This window comes from Lathamus discolor, chromosome 3, assembly GCF_037157495.1.
Source record: "Lathamus discolor isolate bLatDis1 chromosome 3, bLatDis1.hap1, whole genome shotgun sequence".
In the NCBI taxonomy this organism is placed as follows: Eukaryota; Metazoa; Chordata; class Aves; order Psittaciformes; family Psittacidae; genus Lathamus; species Lathamus discolor.
In genome coordinates this window covers 109463536-109480604 of record NC_088886.1, presented here as the reverse complement: position 1 = coordinate 109480604, position 17069 = coordinate 109463536, and the positions used below count along the sequence as shown (strand labels likewise).

The following is a 17069-nucleotide window of genomic DNA, read 5'->3' as shown; positions in this document are numbered from 1 at the left end:
CATTGTAAACAAAGAAGTACCTTAAACCCTGGATGTAAATATTTTTGTGTACAACTAGGGAGGTCTTTCAGTGCTGGAAGTAATTATCTTTTTGCTTTCTTTATGTGTATCTCTAAAATAAATTACACTTGTGTTCTGCTTATTGTAGGAATATTTTCTGTAGGAATAGCTTAATATTCCTACTGTGACAAACCTTGGTAATATGTGTTAAAGGTTAGTTTGGAAATTTTTTGAGACTTGTTCATAATTCTTCGGATCTCTTGCTGCTTCATACCTCATTCCTGAGCTGCAGAGGACCTACAAGGTCTCGTGGGCACTGGCACTGTTGGGTTTGTTGTGCCTCCGGCTCAGCAAGAAATACTTTCTTGTTCCTGATGAACCCTGTCTTCTACCAAGGCCTTGGCTAAGTCCACTCTTGGCTTTTAAAACTTTAGCTTTTCTCTAAAAATATCACTGTACTGAACTCACATGAAGCCATTTCACTAAGTTCCAACTGCTCAGCATGGCAAGAGCTTCCAGTCTTTTCACAGTGGGACCTGTTCTGTGTTTTCAGTGGGTACAGCCAATGACTAATGCTAACCTTCTGCTTGTAGAGGGCTTCTGTCAGATACAGTTTGTAATCATAGAATTGTGTTCGCTCTTTAACTGATTCTAACAAAATTTATTTTTAAATCTCTCTAAGAAGTAGCTTGCATTTACACTGAAAATTCCAGTGGCTTCAGAGGGATCATTTTCTGGAGGCTTTCCACAGGGAGCCAGATTTCTCTGGAGAGTGTAGGAGTTTATTATTACCTAATTTACTATCAGAAGTATGGCTGCCCTTTTCTCTGTGCTTATTTCCTAAACCACAAATACAGGATCTGGGTTGCTGGGGTTTTTTTTGGTGCAGATTGTAAAATCCACGGAAGATAGGTGAAAGCACCCAGCTGGAGAATTACATGGCCGTCTGATATGGAAGCATGTGGATATATATGTATTAATGTAAACCTCCACAAGAATCCCAAAGGATACTCAGAACAGTAGGAGTCTGGGGTTGTAAGGAAAGATTTTCTCAGCTGCTAGCACAGCAATGTAGCTTTCCATGCTGTTGTGGAGCCACCTGGAGAAGCTGTAGACTGCTCATTAGCTATCCTGTCTGTTCAACAGCATCCCAGGAATGAAGATGCAAAAACCATTGCTAGAGGCTGTATTTTCAAGTGCAGTATGTCCATTGTGATAATTTTTTTTTAATGTATCCTCCAAAAGAGTTTTTTAGTTCCCTGTTTTTTCATCTGCCTCTCAGGTAGCATCACCTTTTCCAGCTTATTATGCTGTCTCCCTGTTTTAGGCATTTATCATTAATAAACACCTCTCAGCCAGATCAGTGTGTAGAGAAAGCCACTCCAGCAATAATGTGGTCGCCTTCAGGACATATGGCAAAGGCAATGTCATGCAACGGTTTTCAGCAGAACAGAAAAAAAAATCACTGAAATGCTGCTTTGAGCTCCAGTATTCTATTATTATTATTATTTTGAGTAAAAATAAGCAGATGTTAAAGTGTTCTGTGGTAAGTCACCAATAAAATGCTAGTTAATAACCCCTGTCCCCATCCCACTCCCAGAGGGATGGGGAAGAAAATGGAAAGAACATAACTCCCACGGGTTGAGATAAGAACAGTCCAGTAACTAAGGCATAACACAAATCACTGCTGCTACCACCAATAATAATAATGATAAGGGGAATAACAAGGGAAGAGAATGCAATCACTCACCACCTGCCGACCGATACCCAGCCTGACCCGAGCAGTGATCTAGCCCTTCTGGGTGACTGTCCCCAGTTTATATGTGGGGCATGACGTACCGTGATACGGAATACCTCCTTGGCTAGTTTGGGTCAGGTGTCCTGTCTCTTCTTCCTCCTGGCTTCCTGTGCCCCTCCTCACTGGCAGACCGTGGGAAACTGAAAAGTCCTTGATTGGCGTAAACATTTCTTAGCAACAACTAAAAACATCGGTGTTATCAGTGTTGTTCCCAGGCCGAAAGTCAAAACCACAGCACTGCACCAGCTACTAAGAAGGAGAAAAATGACTGTTGCAGCTGAATCCAGGGCAATCTTTACACTCTCTGTATGTGGATTCTTCAGGCAGTCTGTCACAGCTATAAAAGGAAGAAAAAAGAAAAACCAAAACAAAAAAAGCCAAACAACATGAAAGTGTTTTCTGTTGATAGTCCTAGATGTTTTCCAAGTTTTCATAGATGTGAAAACAAGCTCTAAGTAAATGCACAGTTTATCATTTTCTGTGGCAGGTTTGCATATTCTTTCAGAAACGTGCAAGATGGATGTGAATTTTTTACAGCACATGGGGCAACAGGGAGGTCACAGCATACAAGTTGGGAGGTCCAAGTAAATGTCTCCTCTGTGATCCAGCCATGTGCTTGATTTTCCCACTTTCATTAGTTTACTATTTCTAGTTTTAAAAGGCTTTGCAGCATATATTCAGTAAAAGCACACATGGATTCTGTTTTTCTGTGGATTTTATATGCTGTTTTTGCCTGCAGCCATGTTAGGGCCAATGGGTTGGTGGCTGCCCTTCACTTCTTGTGTTAAGCAAATACAGTATATTAATTTCAAATTAAAATATAATTTAGATTTGATTTCTTCTGCAGCCAGTGTGGCTCAACTCCAGCCCCTCTCCCCAGCAGCGCCCTGAGCCAAGGCTGCTGCTGTTCTTGGGACATGGGCAATTCTTCTGGGCCAAAACCACTTCAGAGATATTTCCTGTTGCATCTGAGTAAGTTTAAAATTGAACTAGAAAATCTCAATCAGACATTAGATAGAAATACTCTTTCTAAAAGTCCATTTGTTTCTAGTGACGTGAGCATCAGCAGCAAGGTGTGGCACCGTCTTGCTCCAACGTTATGGGCAGGGTACAGATTTGTAGAGCAAATTATGCTTTTTTTAATAAGATTAATAATGCTTTGATTACTAATTTTTAGAGAAAACAAGCCTGTATAATGTTAATGAAGTATACCTATGAAAAGACTCCACATGAACATCTGCAACAGTCTCAGTTCCTCCTGCATCAGCCACCTAAGCTCAGGACTAGCTGCCTGTTTTGCATGGAGCATCTCTGGGGCCTGATATTACGATTAAAAAGCATTTCTGACAGCCTGAGCTCTTTCAGCCACCTAGTGATTTATGGGATAGGTCTCCTTGTTGATGAGGCACTTGCTCAGTGTCGTGGTGGTGTGCAGGCATGGGGGAGAAGGAGGTGGAGGGCTTTGCTGTGCTGTCTTTGTGGGAAGCTCCGGAATGAGAGCTTGCCTGTCTGTGGCATGCTAAGCATCTCCTTTTGTGAGTTTATTTTAATAGCAGTTTCCAAAAAGATATAATTTTAACCCACATATCACTAGTTAAATACATACATACATACATACATCAGCTAATTTAGATGGCAATGAACCAAAGAAACAAAATCCAACCTTGTGCTTGCTTGATAATATTCCATAAATGATCTGGGACAGAAAAAGTGAATTGTTTCTGAAAAAGCCTCTTTTATCTGTGAGGCACAGACAGTGCACTTTTATCTTTAAAAGCAGACAAATATAATTACCAATTATATATATTTTTTTTTAATTAATTAACTTGATGGGTGTTTTCCCTTTGATTCAAATTTTATTCATCTGGTTTCTCATATACCATTGCTCACAGTGACACCTACTGGCATTTTAAACAAGGCTGATTTGCAGGCTGTAGCCTCATAAGCAAGTCATGCCAGGGAGCAATTAGGAAAAGTGAAAAGAACAGCAGATGTGGTCGTGGAGACGCCTGTGGCCACCCAAGGAATGGCCACCAACCTTTGCATGCTGGCTCTCTGCTCTGCCCTTTGAGTCTTCCTTCACCAGCTGAAGAAGACCCTCTAACAATGATGCTGGTCATTAAATGCCAGCTTTGTGCTAGGCAAAAGATCAGGCATTAAAATGGGGAGATGCTTCTCCCTTTCCTGACCTTGGTGGCTTCTCAAAATACACCCCATCTGGGAGGTGTTTCTTCTTTCAGGGAGTTTATTTTCCTTGGGAAATGGACTTGCTCATACTCACCTGAGTAAGTTTAATTTTCGTGCCTGTATATTGTTAAGCATTCAATTAAAGTCTTGAATATGTTTAAACTAACTTCTTATTTCCCACTGTTGGTGCAGTATTTGTAGTATCCCTGAGTTGTAATAATAGTAATTGAAAAATGTCTTTATAATATCAGAAAGCCATTTCACCCTTATTCCATGAATTATTAGGCATTGGATATTTTAATAGATAACCATAAGACCAAGCCACTGGAGAAAGGGAGAATGACATTAGAAATGGAGTTACTGATGTGGTAAAATTGAAATGGCCTTATTTCCATACTGTGCAGAATGCAGTGAAACACCATTTGAGATAAGTTTTCCTATTTACATTTTTAATACCTTGTGGCTTTCTGTCCATATTAATAGGAATTTACCATGAAGCTTCCCAAAATAGAATTTCTTACCACCATAGCATAGGGATCAGATTCTGTCTGCCAGATTGGACTCATGAGAGGACATAAGGCTATAATACGCAATTGCAGGGCTACAGTAAGTTTATCATCCCCTAGGAAACACTGCTTGGTAATGGCTAAATCCTTCTTTCACGCTGTTTTTTGGTGGAAATTGGATCTCTTTCTAGAGGAGAAGCTTTTTGATCTGGCTGTGTATGAGGTGACAGTTTAGATGAAGGTGGTTTTGGTTTGGGCTTTTTGTGTTTCTGAGGATTAGCTGCTTCATATAGTGACCCTATATGAAAATCCTAGTTTTCAGAGCTTCCAGGGAGTTGAGCACAGCTTGGAACTTTTGCCTCTCATTTGAAGCCTTCAGGAAGTATGGAAATAACAGCATGTGGCTATATTTGGGGGACATACACAAGTTTTTGGGTATATGGCTTTAGACCCTGTAGTAGTAGAACAGGGATGAAACTCATCACCTCAAAACATTGTCACAAGAGGTCACTGAAAGTTGTGTAACTTTGATTGAGCATTCCCAAAGCAGATCTGTCTTTAGTACCTTTTTTGGAGCATCCCCATAATAGATCCATCTTCGTCTTGAAGGAAGGGTTGGCCTGGGATGGGCTCTGGAACCTGCTGGTTCCTGGCAGATCCTTGCTTGGATTGTGGAGTGTAGGTATCACCAGTGCCATGCCAGTTGATAAATGGGCATTTGGAATGAAATCAAGATGTGGGCTTCTATCAAAAAATTCTCATGATCAAAATGTATAGAAATTAAGTATGCTAGGCAAATTGGCCTCTAAAATATGTACTTGGATAAGAAAATGTATATTTTGCCAAGATTTCAAAAGAAATATAAAAAATTACAGTTGTATATAATTTTGGACTGTTCATAACACTATTGCTGTAGTGTATGGCAAGGTGTATTTAACCTGACCTTTCTGACTTTGGGGGTAGATTCCAGGTTCATATAGTCTCTAGTACTATTTTAAGCAGCTTAATAAGCTATTTAGGCAACCTGAATTGCTGGCGTAGCCTATAGCCTAAGCATGATACAGCATGAGGAATCGCGACTGACATAATTTAGTTCTGTGAAGCCCTCTCTTTGGTTGTTTTGCCTCCCTTGCTGGTGAGGGGTTTGGAAAGGTGAAGGCAAAAGACTGGTCCTGTAAAACATGCCCACCAAGAACTTCAGATGGGATTTACAGGTTTTCTTCACACCACTGAAAGTCAGCTCAGGTCACTCATTTGTTGCTTTCTGTCGAGTGGAAATAATAAAGATATTCAGATCTACCTTGCCAGCATGGCAGAAAAACTAATTCTGTTCTGAGGGATGGTGAAAAAGATATTTTTGTCTGAAAAAAAAAAAAATTTTGCATAAAATTACTCATAGTCGGATCTCAGAGATGCATTGTGGACAAGAAAGTACTCAGTTTTACAATGGATAAATGCTCATTGTCTCTGCTATTACACACCAGATGGGAGGTGAAGGGTGAGAGCACACTGGGTTGGGTTAGCACCTCCCCAAAGCTTCCTGCTAGATGCACTAAAGAGCACTTTGGTCTCCTTCTCGAGTCATTCGATTCTCCATCAGCAGTGGGCAGCTTTGGTAACAGATGCTTAGCATCATAAATGAAATATTAGCTGCTGTCGTGCTGCCATATGCTCAGGGGTCACAGCACAGAGAGGCTGCTTCAGTGTTCACCATTGAATTTTGCCCAGTTGGGTCCCAGTGCACAGCTGGGGTATCAGGAAGTCACCTGACCTCAGCACAGCTCACTGTGTGTTTGTGTATCCCCAGAAGGAGGGTAACGCACCCCCACCCGCCCCAAAACCCAGCTATATGTTGGGAAGGGCTGGAACTCAGCTTCCTGCCCAGCCGCAGGCTTCTTGGGATCAACCAAGTCTGTCTTTGATTCTGAAAGCCATGGAAAACAGGCAAGAAGGGATCTCTTGCTTGAGATCTGTGTCCTTCAGATGCCTTTTGTCCATTCAGTGTTACACTTGTGCTGAAAAAATAAGACTCTAAGTATCTCAGAATTAACATAAAATGAAAATAACTATCAGTAATTCAGAGAGAAGACGAGTGCAAAAAATAGCTTATTGCAGGGAATGCTTATGATACTGCTGCAGTGGAAAATGCTGATGTCCTAAATCAGGGCATCAGTGGAACAGATGTGCTCTCCTCCTCCTGTCCCTTTTGATTTCTGTCCACCATAAGAGACTGTGAAATGAGAAGAATAGTTTTATGTTCTTCTTTTACCAGGGTGAAGGTTTTCCTTGGCTATGTAGGAGTGGGTTTTGTTAACTGCAGTGACGGGTGAGCCCATCTCTGTTACAGTAAGACTCGATCCCATGCTTGTCCACTTGTAAATGCAAATTGTCATTTTCCAAATTCATCACAGAGAAAGCCACAAAAAATATAATTCTCTGTGTCTGGAGTTCAAAAAAACCCTAATGAAGTAATCTCTGGGTTGATGTGCTGTCCTTTCCTGGTCAGGACAGAGTCAGCTGTGTCACTACTGCATCTTGTGCCAAATTCTGACCTAGGTCACATTTCCCAGTGTTGGTCTGGTTTTCTTTTCATGGCTGATATACTCAAAAAAAGCTGCTTTAAAGAGCAAAATAGATGTGGTCATTTAAATATTTATATGCCTGGTCATTGCACAAGAGATTGATGAAGGTGTTACTGTTGGAGGGTTAATTCATGTCATGCTACATCTTTTACTAATGTAAATGTTCACCATGTTCTGAGTTCATAATGCGTTTGGGGTTTTTTTATTTCTTACAGCTTCGTGTTTTGTTAGTAGTTGTGCAAAGGCCCTAATAAGTTGTAGGCAGCAGAAAGATCCAATAAAATTGTCTTTTTAACAACTTCATAGCAAAGTTTAAATTTACATGGCTGGAGTTGCATGAGCATATTTTAACAGTAATAAGTCTACATTAACAGTAATAAATACTGAATTCTGTGTTTAGGGGAGGATATTTTGCATTTCTGCATTAAATCTGGAATTAGCAAGTTCTGTTGTCAAGAAGACAGTTGCAACCCAGGTTAGGGTCTGTGGCTCAAGGCAGCTTCTATTTCCATTGAGAAAAGTTGTTATTGTTGTTTAAAATAATAGAGTTTTGGGGTTTTCCCATTTTATTGCACACTCAGAGGGAAAATTCATTCGTTGCTTTAATAATTATGTTTCAAACAAACATTTCATCTTGGTTACTTCACTGTAATTCACTTCCAAAATTACTTGTAATCCAGAATGCTTGTTGGCAGACTGGGAATTGAGTCAGTTTGTATGCATACAGGCTGATAAAGCTCTGCGGTTGGGTTGTTTGGGTTTTTTTTTCCTCTGTGCAGTTAATGAGAGAAATTGAGGGAAAAGGAGAGTATCTTCTAGTAAAAGCCAAAATCCATGGAGGTATGAAAGAGAGGATAAGCTGTGATAGTGTTAAATTCATCTGGTGCTGTAAGGTTCATGTGTTAAATCAGAACTGGTCGTCACCTACACAAACCCCCAAAGAAGTTGTCAAACTGGAAGCAACTGGTGAATTCAGGCGTTTGAATTGGGCGAAGTACCTGTTTCAGTAAAACTCTGTAGAGACTGGCTAAACCAAATGCTTTTCATGATTTTGCTTCCAGTAAATTCAGTTTCTAATGAGAATTTAAAGAAATGTATTTGCATATGGAAAGGTAGAGTCTTCTCTTTGATTCAGAGCACAAAAAGAAAGTACATTTCATCACAGGTTACTTGAAGACTGGGTGAATATATTTAATTAATATTTTTTTTATTCTTCAGGATAGGTTAGAAAATTAGTTTGGACCCTCATGGCAATACAAATAATTTGTCTCAATAAGCATACAAAATTTGGAGCAAATTAAGAAACATAAATTAAACAAATATGTTGATTTACATTGTTTGCTTCCAGTTTCATTTTTTGCAAGGAATTGATTGCCATTTTAATAGTTGTGAAACCAGTCTTTGGATTTACAGGGTGAAATTAGTGTTACACACACACTCTTCCGTTATAAAGAGAAGAACAAGTCGGAGCTATTCAGGCAAGAAGGAGAGAAGAGCAGCTACTTTTCTTGAATTTCAGTGAAATCCAATTAAAATCCCTTATACTTAAGTTGCTTGTGATTGGAGAATCGTTTTATGGTGCAGTGATGTAGTGTGATATTTTTTTCTGATGTATTTTCTCAAAGCAAAGGTGTCAAAGTCAATATTCTGTCATATTGATGAGGGAGACCTTTTAATATCTGTATTTAAAAACAAAGCCCTTTTCCCGTCCAGAACACTGTATTAAAATGAAGCAATCTGAGTCACAGCAACGTGTAAATGTTCAAAGTAGGCTGGAAATACTGTGGGGCAGGGGTTGCTCAGGTAGAGATTTCAATCCTACAAAATTTTATACTCAAAATTAAATGTGTGTGACTGGTCATGGGCATGCAAACTTTTTTCTCGTGTTAATACTTCCAATTGGCAGCTTGTTTCCTCCCTCCCCAAGAGTCAGCACTAACCCCATGCAACTTGCTATGTGTATGTAGATGCATTCTTAAAAAAATTTAGTTTTTACTTAATTGTACTTGATTTTACTGCTTGCTAATTTGTAGTCAGGGGAATTGATTAATTCCACTCTGTTGCCTAGCTATCCTGTTTCTAATTACCTATCACTGAGTTAATTCTCCACCTTTCATGTTTATGATTATCTATGAATCAATTGTTTTTCAGCTAGCAAGAAAAGGGTTGGTTTTTCTACTGCAGTTCATTGACAGCTTGATCCGTGGCCTAAGACCACTATCAACTTTCACTGGACTAATTTGCTGTCTCTCAATATCACCATCATCTCTAATGGGAGAAATCCTATTTTTTTTCCACATTGGTTCCTCTCTTGTCTTCCTGAGCAACCCTTTTTGATAAAGCTTCTTAGCCTGTCCCAGTGTGCTGCTCTCATCCACCTGTATCATCTCTGTGTGCTCTTAATCCTTGAAGTACTGCTCCTTGAGTTCTCCCTCCTTGTCTTCGAGGTTTGTTTGTCTTGACTTTTTACCCTTTTCATCTCCATCTAGTATCTCTTTAAACTTTCCAGCTTTTTCAGCATCCTCTCCTTCCTTCATTTCTCATCCTTCTGAAATTCCTGTGTCAGAAGATTGTCCTGTCCGTTAATCTACTTTTATTTCTCTTTTCCTGTTTCTTTACACTTAAGGAAATGAAGCTCTCCACCCCTGACAACACTTCTGCAGGTGATCTCTTCTGGTGGCCTCTTGTGATACCAAATGAATGTGTGCAAGAAGGGCTGAGTTTCCTTCTCTGATCCCCTCATCCTTCCTTTTGCCCTTTCTTATCCTTTGAGCATCTTTACATGTGGTCTTTCTTCAAGAGCATCAGGTTTTCCATTCATTCTTTTCACCAGCTACTTTGTCTTTCTCCTCCTATATTTTCACATCAATGTTTGCTATGTATATGCGGATAGACAACCTGTTTTCAGTGTCTGAGCATGCAAAAATTAGTGCTTCTGAGCTTCCTGTATTTTCCTACACGTTTCCCTTATAAAAAGATGTTGGGCTGCAGGCAACAGCTTGAGCATCTCTTGTACCTCTGTTCTAAGTGCTTACACTCAAGGAGGTTGTCATTGACCTGGGGATGGGGGGGGAGCAGGGACAGAGTCAGGCTTGGGGGTCAGAAAGGCAGCAGCCCCTGCACCACCTGGTCTCAGCATTTTATGACCTGATCTATTTTCCAGACAGAAACAGAGAAACGCATGGTTGCCTCAGCACTGTGGAGAAAAAGTAACTGAGAGTGGTCACTTCCCAGGCTGTTTCCAACTTAGGAAGCCTAACTGCTCTCCAAAAATGGTTGTCAGGCCGCATTACAGTAATGATGGAACGAGAGTTAAAATGTGGTTTATAATGTCCTGTGTCTACTTTTAGACCAAATTAAGACAGGAAATTTCTTTCACAATAATGCATTAAAGTAAATAATGGGGTTTTTTTAGATTCACTTTCCTTTTTTTTCTCCCTTAAAAGTGCATGATGCATTTAGGAATCAAAACTGTATATCAGGTCTTCATTACAAACCTTAATGGATTTATCTAGTCCAAATCATCCTGGCTCACAGTCTGTCAGTGTCTTATCATCTACTTGGTAGTCTGCAACATCTTTTAGTCTTAGAGTTGGCTGTATAAAAATCTTTGAAGCTCAACAAATCTTCATCTACACAAGACAGTTTCTGCCATTCAGTCCCGTGGGCATTCAAGAGTCCCTGAATATGCTCAGATTTGCTTAAAACTGTGAGTTTTGAGAGTGGGCTGGGAATGAAACTTGGAGCCGGGAATGAAACTTGGAGGTGACAGCAAAACTTGGCTCCTGCCAGAGAATTTTTTAGTCATGTCAGATTAGAAGGTTCCAGTAAAGGCAGAGTTGAGCGAATGTTATGATTATGTAGGAGAGGACAGAGGAGGCTCCTTTTACCGCAGGACTCCTTGCTGACTTTCGAGGAGTATGAAAAAGAGAAGAAGCCTCAGTAGAAAACTGCTGTTTGAAAAAGGCATAGGGGGTGCAGAAAAGGCATTTCCTTCTGTAACAGTGCGGCCACCACCTTGGGTTGTGAGAAAGGTGCTCAGGAGTGGGCAAAGGAAAGGGCCAAAAGCTCCTTCTGTCTGATGCATGTCTTCCCTTTTGAACACAGGAACCTGAGGCACAATTTGCCAAATATGGTCTCTTATACATTGTGCTACCTTTTATATATCCGTGAAAATTGCACTTGCTGAGCAGTGGATTGACGTCCACTGGAATCTAAAAGAAAGATGATAAAATCAGAGCAAAAAGACAGTGTTGTGTTTTTCATTGCTAGAAGATGTTACTATACTGAAGTTTGTCTGTGCTTCATGCCCTTTTCTTAGTATTGCCTGGTTTAGGGGTCTTCTTTGAGGAGGCATGTTTGTTTAATGTCAAACCTAAGAAATCTTGTTTATGTATCTCACAAAATTTACAAGTTACTAGTGGTCCTATTTGTCTGCTATTTATTACTATGCGGAGAGCTGTTTTAAAGTTGGATGTTCTGGTGTTAAGACCTTACACCTTTCATGGTGTAAAAGGAAACCCAACTGTGTGCTCTTGGTCATCAAAATGCCAAAGGTGTGGCACTGCTGCTTCTTTCCATGAGAGAAGTCAACCTTCGGGAAGCTCCCGAATGATCACATCTCTCATATTTGCAGGTCAATGCAAAAGTCTTGAATTCATGGTGAAAACTCAGCCTATGTTTCAGGACCAGCAGTTTCACCTAAAGATGCCATCAGAGCTCAGGTCACAGTTGGAAAAATTGCAGTTTGGAGATTGTCTTTTGCTCTGAACTGAGTACGTTGAGTTTTTCTTTTCCACAATTTCCATTTTTATATTTCCATTGCATGTCTTGCCCTGTCCCCAGCAGCGTTGGTGTGTACCACCCAGCAGCAAACGTGGGAGAGGATCATTTCCAGTTCAGTTCATGGGTGCTTTGTGTATCTGTAGGACATTGAAACTGGGGGATGTTTTGAGAAAAAGGAAGAGAAGAATGGTACCAGTCTCAGCTCCATCCCTACTGTTGTTGCATGTTCCTTTCCCACTGGTTCTCTGCACAGTGAAACTCAGATTCATGAAACAGTAGTGCCAAAACCCAAGAAAAACAATCAGGAAATTAAAGCAATCATTTAAACGAAGATCTTCAAATTGGGAACATTTATTGCATCTTTCAATTTCAAAAACAGCAGGAACTGTTATAGGACTGTTGTTTCATTTGTTTCTTTTTGTACCCAGTAGAGTAGGTGTAGGTTGTACTTTTGCTTCAATGAAATAATTGAGTGTACCTCTTTGACTGCTCCCTTACATCCTGTTATATTCCTTTCACTTAGAGAAATCAAGGTGAACAAGTTTTCAGAAGCACATATTATATCTTAATGTTAGGAGGTACGCCACCAACATTTTTCAGTCTAAGGAAAATGCATCTCATAGCAGAGCAGCTCCTCCTTTTTGTTTGCTTTGTAGCTTGTTTTTTTTTTTTTTTTGCCAGCTCCTCACCTCCTGTCTCATGAGGATGTGAAGACAAACTTCAGTCAAGGATAAATAAACCCAGCATTTGGAGTGATTTGTATTATGCTGTAGACTAGACCTGAGTGTCCACACAGGAAGTCTTTTTAGGTGCATTAAGACTATTGCTGTTCAGGGGATGCTTTTGTGGGGATCAGAAGCAACCTGTAAACTGCAGAAGACACCACAGTTGGGTGCCCGGACTGTCCAAAACCTGCCTAGGGACATTTTTTCTTCTCATTGCTGTCACAGTCCACTAAGAAGCCACACTGTATCAGTGCAGTACAAATAAAATGTTTACCACAAGGCTTTACTAAGGCAACACTGTCCTATAACAAAACAACCTTGACTTTAAAATATGTATTCAAATACGTAATTTGAATTCAAATAGCTTAATTTTGAAGAAGGAAGAGTAAGTTTGTAATCCATTAGTGAGAAAAAGAAAACTTTGCTGAAGAAGATTACAGCTCAGTTAGAGCCGACTGAATCTGAAATAGGGGTTTGCAACCCCAGGTTGCAGTAGGGTCATCCACAGGTTTCCAGCTCAAGTTCAGAACTGTTTGGGATGGTGGACGTGTGCTAGTAATGTACTAATTCCTGTAATAATGTACTACTTCCTGCTGTGATACCCCACTATCTGCCAGTCTGTGCTGCCTCATCCCCCAGTGGATGATGGAAGGTGTACATGGGATGAGCTGTTTAGCAACATCCCCCATCTGTTCGGTTTACCCTTCCTCATTTGCTTTCGCAACCCTGTCTTCCATAATGATGTTGAATTAAAAGCCTCAATTCCCATCAATGATCCACCTTTCTCATATTGTAATTTCCCAATTATTTAACTTTAACTAAGCTGCTGTTTAGAGGGCTGTTGAGACATCTTGAGTGTCAAAAACTCAAGATCCACCTGCTGTGCTTTAATTAATGAGATAAATAAGGAGAGGACCACAGTATTATAATTATGCCCTTGGCTATTTCAAAGAGCAGCATTTTGAGAGAATTCATGGGAGTGAGACACAGTAAAACAAGGGAAGTGAAGTTTCATGATTCCTAAGGAATTCAGTGCAGAAGACCAATAGCAACCTGCTTAGTTTGAAGCATTTTTCAGCAAATAAACATTTTTTCAAATTCTATTTTGTTAGCATTGCTGTTGTCATTTCAGACTTGAAAAAATGCTTAACAGAAAGTTCAGAACAGAAACAAAAGTATTTTGAAAGCTGCTTATGTTTGGAGTTTTGCTGGTGGTTCTGTGAATATTTCTTTAAACCGCCAGCAAAATAACATCCCATTATAGGAGAGAGGGATTATACATTGAGTGCAATCATCAAACCCAGGTTGCCCTCACTGGTTTATGTGGTGTAAACTGGCTGCAAGGAGTGAAACTCCATTTCAAAGTCACCTTTGTGTTTCTGCTCCCCTGACATGACCTTTGGCAGGGTTTTGGCCTCTCAGCACCACAGCTGACATGGGTTACATAGCACTCCAAACACACGATCTATTTTCCACTTTTTTCCAAATGTTCTGTGTATAAACATAGCATTCAAAGACATCCAGCTGGAGGAAAAGTTTACCCACTGGGTTGGTCTCCAGTATTGGTTTTTCTCCATGAAGCCTGTGTCAACACTTGGTTGAGCTTTAAATTGTCTCAGTGTTTGATGGTGGTTAGGAACAGAAGCTCCAGTTGAACTTGGTGACTGATAGAGTAAGGTTGGTGGGGCAAAGCCTTTACCCAAACATGGGTGTCTGAAGTTGTAAGGCTCATGTTTTCTCTGTGTTGTGTATGAGATATCCCCCCTAGTGTGTTGTGGAGGACGACTTCATCAGAAAATGCTGGCAAGCAAGGAGTGCCAAAAGCATGGGAAAGAATCTGAAGCTCTTGTGGTTGACATAGAAGGTGGTTCCACAAAGCTGTGTTTGATGAATTTAAGCGAAATTTGAGTTTATGTAATATGTACGTGACTTTCTCTTGGTTGTAAAGCTAATGAGAGTTTTCTCACTCTCTGTCCTCTCCCCCCACACACACACCCCTCCAACACATTCTTTCTGTAAATATGATGTAATGCTGTGGCTTTGAGTTGAGAGTTGACTGGAAAGACTTGGAACCTTTATTTTACAAATACTAAGTGCTTATAGGACTTAAACCTTGTATATGACATACTGAAATCAAGGCCATAAATATTAATGGAAGAACTAAAACTTTCTTTTTAAGGAAACCTTTAATCTTTCATTTTGGATGTGTTGCATGTTCCAAAAAAAGCAGAAAAAACAAGATTCATTTTTTATCACTTCTTTTTATTTTATCACTTCTTTTCTTAGAAAGAAACCTCTTATTGGAGCACTTAACTATGCTCTGATAAAGGCATGAGCATTTGGATTGCAAGCTTTGCTTGCACTCTTCATCCCTATGGACAACCCTGCGTTGCTAAGGATACACCCCTTTACTGGTTTAGCCTGGGAAAAATTTGTATTATATAGGAAAATGGGGTACTAGGGGACTGGGAATTTATTCAAAAGGTGATAAAAGCTATTCATTCCATAGTGAAGTACTGTAAGGGCCTGGTGCTACTTGTAAAACAACAATGTAGTAAATGCCTTAGTGTTCATAATTCACAGAAACTGAGCCTTTATCCCCATTCTCCAAAGCTTATAAAATATATGTTTGTGGCTTGCTGTTTATATGTGTGTTCCCAGCAGTAATTTCTTTGCTTTATCTTTGCTGTTTTCTTGAGTGCAGACTTTCTCAGACTTTGATGCCAAACTGGCAACTTGATGCCTTAGATGATAATCTTTCTTTCCCCCCGCACACACAAGACCTTTGTAACTATTAGCTTTGCTGCCTGGTTATCTTGACCTTGGCAGATCATACAGCTGTATTTCTGCAGCCTGCATTTCTAGTTGGGTTTTCTCTGTTCCATTTTTACACCTTATTTCAGCTCTAGTTTTCAGCTGGAGAGAAAAAAAATGTAAGAATGGCTAATATAGTCTGGTCAACTCTTCCAGCTAGGAATTAATTTCTGTATTTTGCTTTGATTTTGTTGAGGCCTGAAGGAGCTATGTCTTAAGACGTATGCTCAAAACCCGATGTGATGCTTAGTTCTCAGTGAAATCTATCTGAGATATTAAATTAGCTTTCATCACTGAACTTTAATATTGCCTCTGAAAACGCAGTATTCTGTCCACACAGTATTCGTCCTTTCTCTTGGGACGAATGTCTAAAACTGAAAGCATTCAAGTTCTAAGCCAGAGTCTGGGGTGTTAAACTAGTTGTATAAATTTTTATTCATTTGCAACTGCAAAATATTTATTGCCCATTTAAAAAGCATTCTGGAAATTCTTTGACCAGTATATACAGGGCTTTGGAGCTAGAATTTAAGAAGATGACAAAAATCATTGTTCTTTTTATCAGAAGGATCCACTTCAACAGACTCTGGTTTCCAAAAGCTTGTTACCTTATGCATGGCCAGCTAAAATCAAGAGGGTTGTAATTTATTCGTATGTGTCATAAGTGAACACTTACACACTTTGCCTGCTTTGAGTCTAAATGGACAGAAATAAATCGGTTAGAAGGTTAGAAGACAGAAATAATTCAGTTAAAACAAAATCAATGACTAAGCTGATTTGTGTTAGGAAAGGAGGAAGTAAGAGGAAAAGCATTGTTAGAGGATTGAGAAGGATAGGTTGAATCAAGTAGAAAGAGTTGTGGTAAGGCCAGGCAGAATTAGCTGTGAAAGGAGTGAGTTGAAATATATAAAGACAAAGATGTGGAGCGCAGGAAGGGCATGAAGAGAAGTGCCAGTGAGAAAGAGGTCAAGTAAAGAGAGAGCTCTACGTGATTGGGCATTCAAGGAAGAACTACAGAAACGTGATTTGAATGTTGGAAGAAGGCTTTGCAGTGTAGATGCAAGCGTTGATAAGCTGTGACATAAATTTAGCAAGGGCTATTCCACAAAACAAGGTATAAAGTATAGATTAAACTATTATAATAACAGGAGAAGAGTTGATGAATTTGTTGAACAAATTGAATTATTTGTTGAAAAAAGCCCTTGCTAGCAAAGCAGGAAACATACCAAAACCAACAAGAGGAAAAGAACTGTTTTTACAACATAAATATTATTACTATTTATGTACCATATTCTCTGTTGAAAATTCCTCTGGTTTACATAGTATAAATGAATTTAGGCTGTGAGGATAATTTATCTGGGCAAAACCTGGCAGTAGTACAGTAAGAAGAAAAATGGGCAAGCCATAAACAGTTTAATTTTAATTGTATTCCTTGACACACAACAATTTGTAAATCATGGTCAATGTCAGACTGAGATAAAACTGGTCCAGGGTAATGTTTCCAGAAGTGCGATCTTGTGAAACTGCCAAGCTATCTTGCTGAATAACAGTCTCTGATTCTATTTGTTCATCTTAACTTTTTTTCTTACAGACGCACTATGAAAATGGAGAGTATATTATACGACAAGGTGCTCGAGGAGACACTTTCTTCATAATCAGCAAAGGAAAGGTAAGT

General features: G+C 39.6%; 1 protein-coding gene across 10 annotated transcripts in view; it reads left to right on the top strand.

Moving 5' to 3' along the window:
• PRKG1 (protein kinase cGMP-dependent 1) overlaps positions 1 to 17069 on the top strand; it is a 490458-nt gene that overhangs the window by 356843 nt on the left and 116546 nt on the right. For all 10 annotated transcript variants that reach the window (XM_065671117.1, XM_065671107.1, XM_065671109.1 and 7 more), the window contains one exon: positions 16986 to 17063. In XM_065671117.1, coding sequence (XP_065527189.1) covers positions 16986 to 17063 — 78 coding nt within the window. The remainder of the gene's footprint in view (positions 1 to 16985; positions 17064 to 17069) is intronic.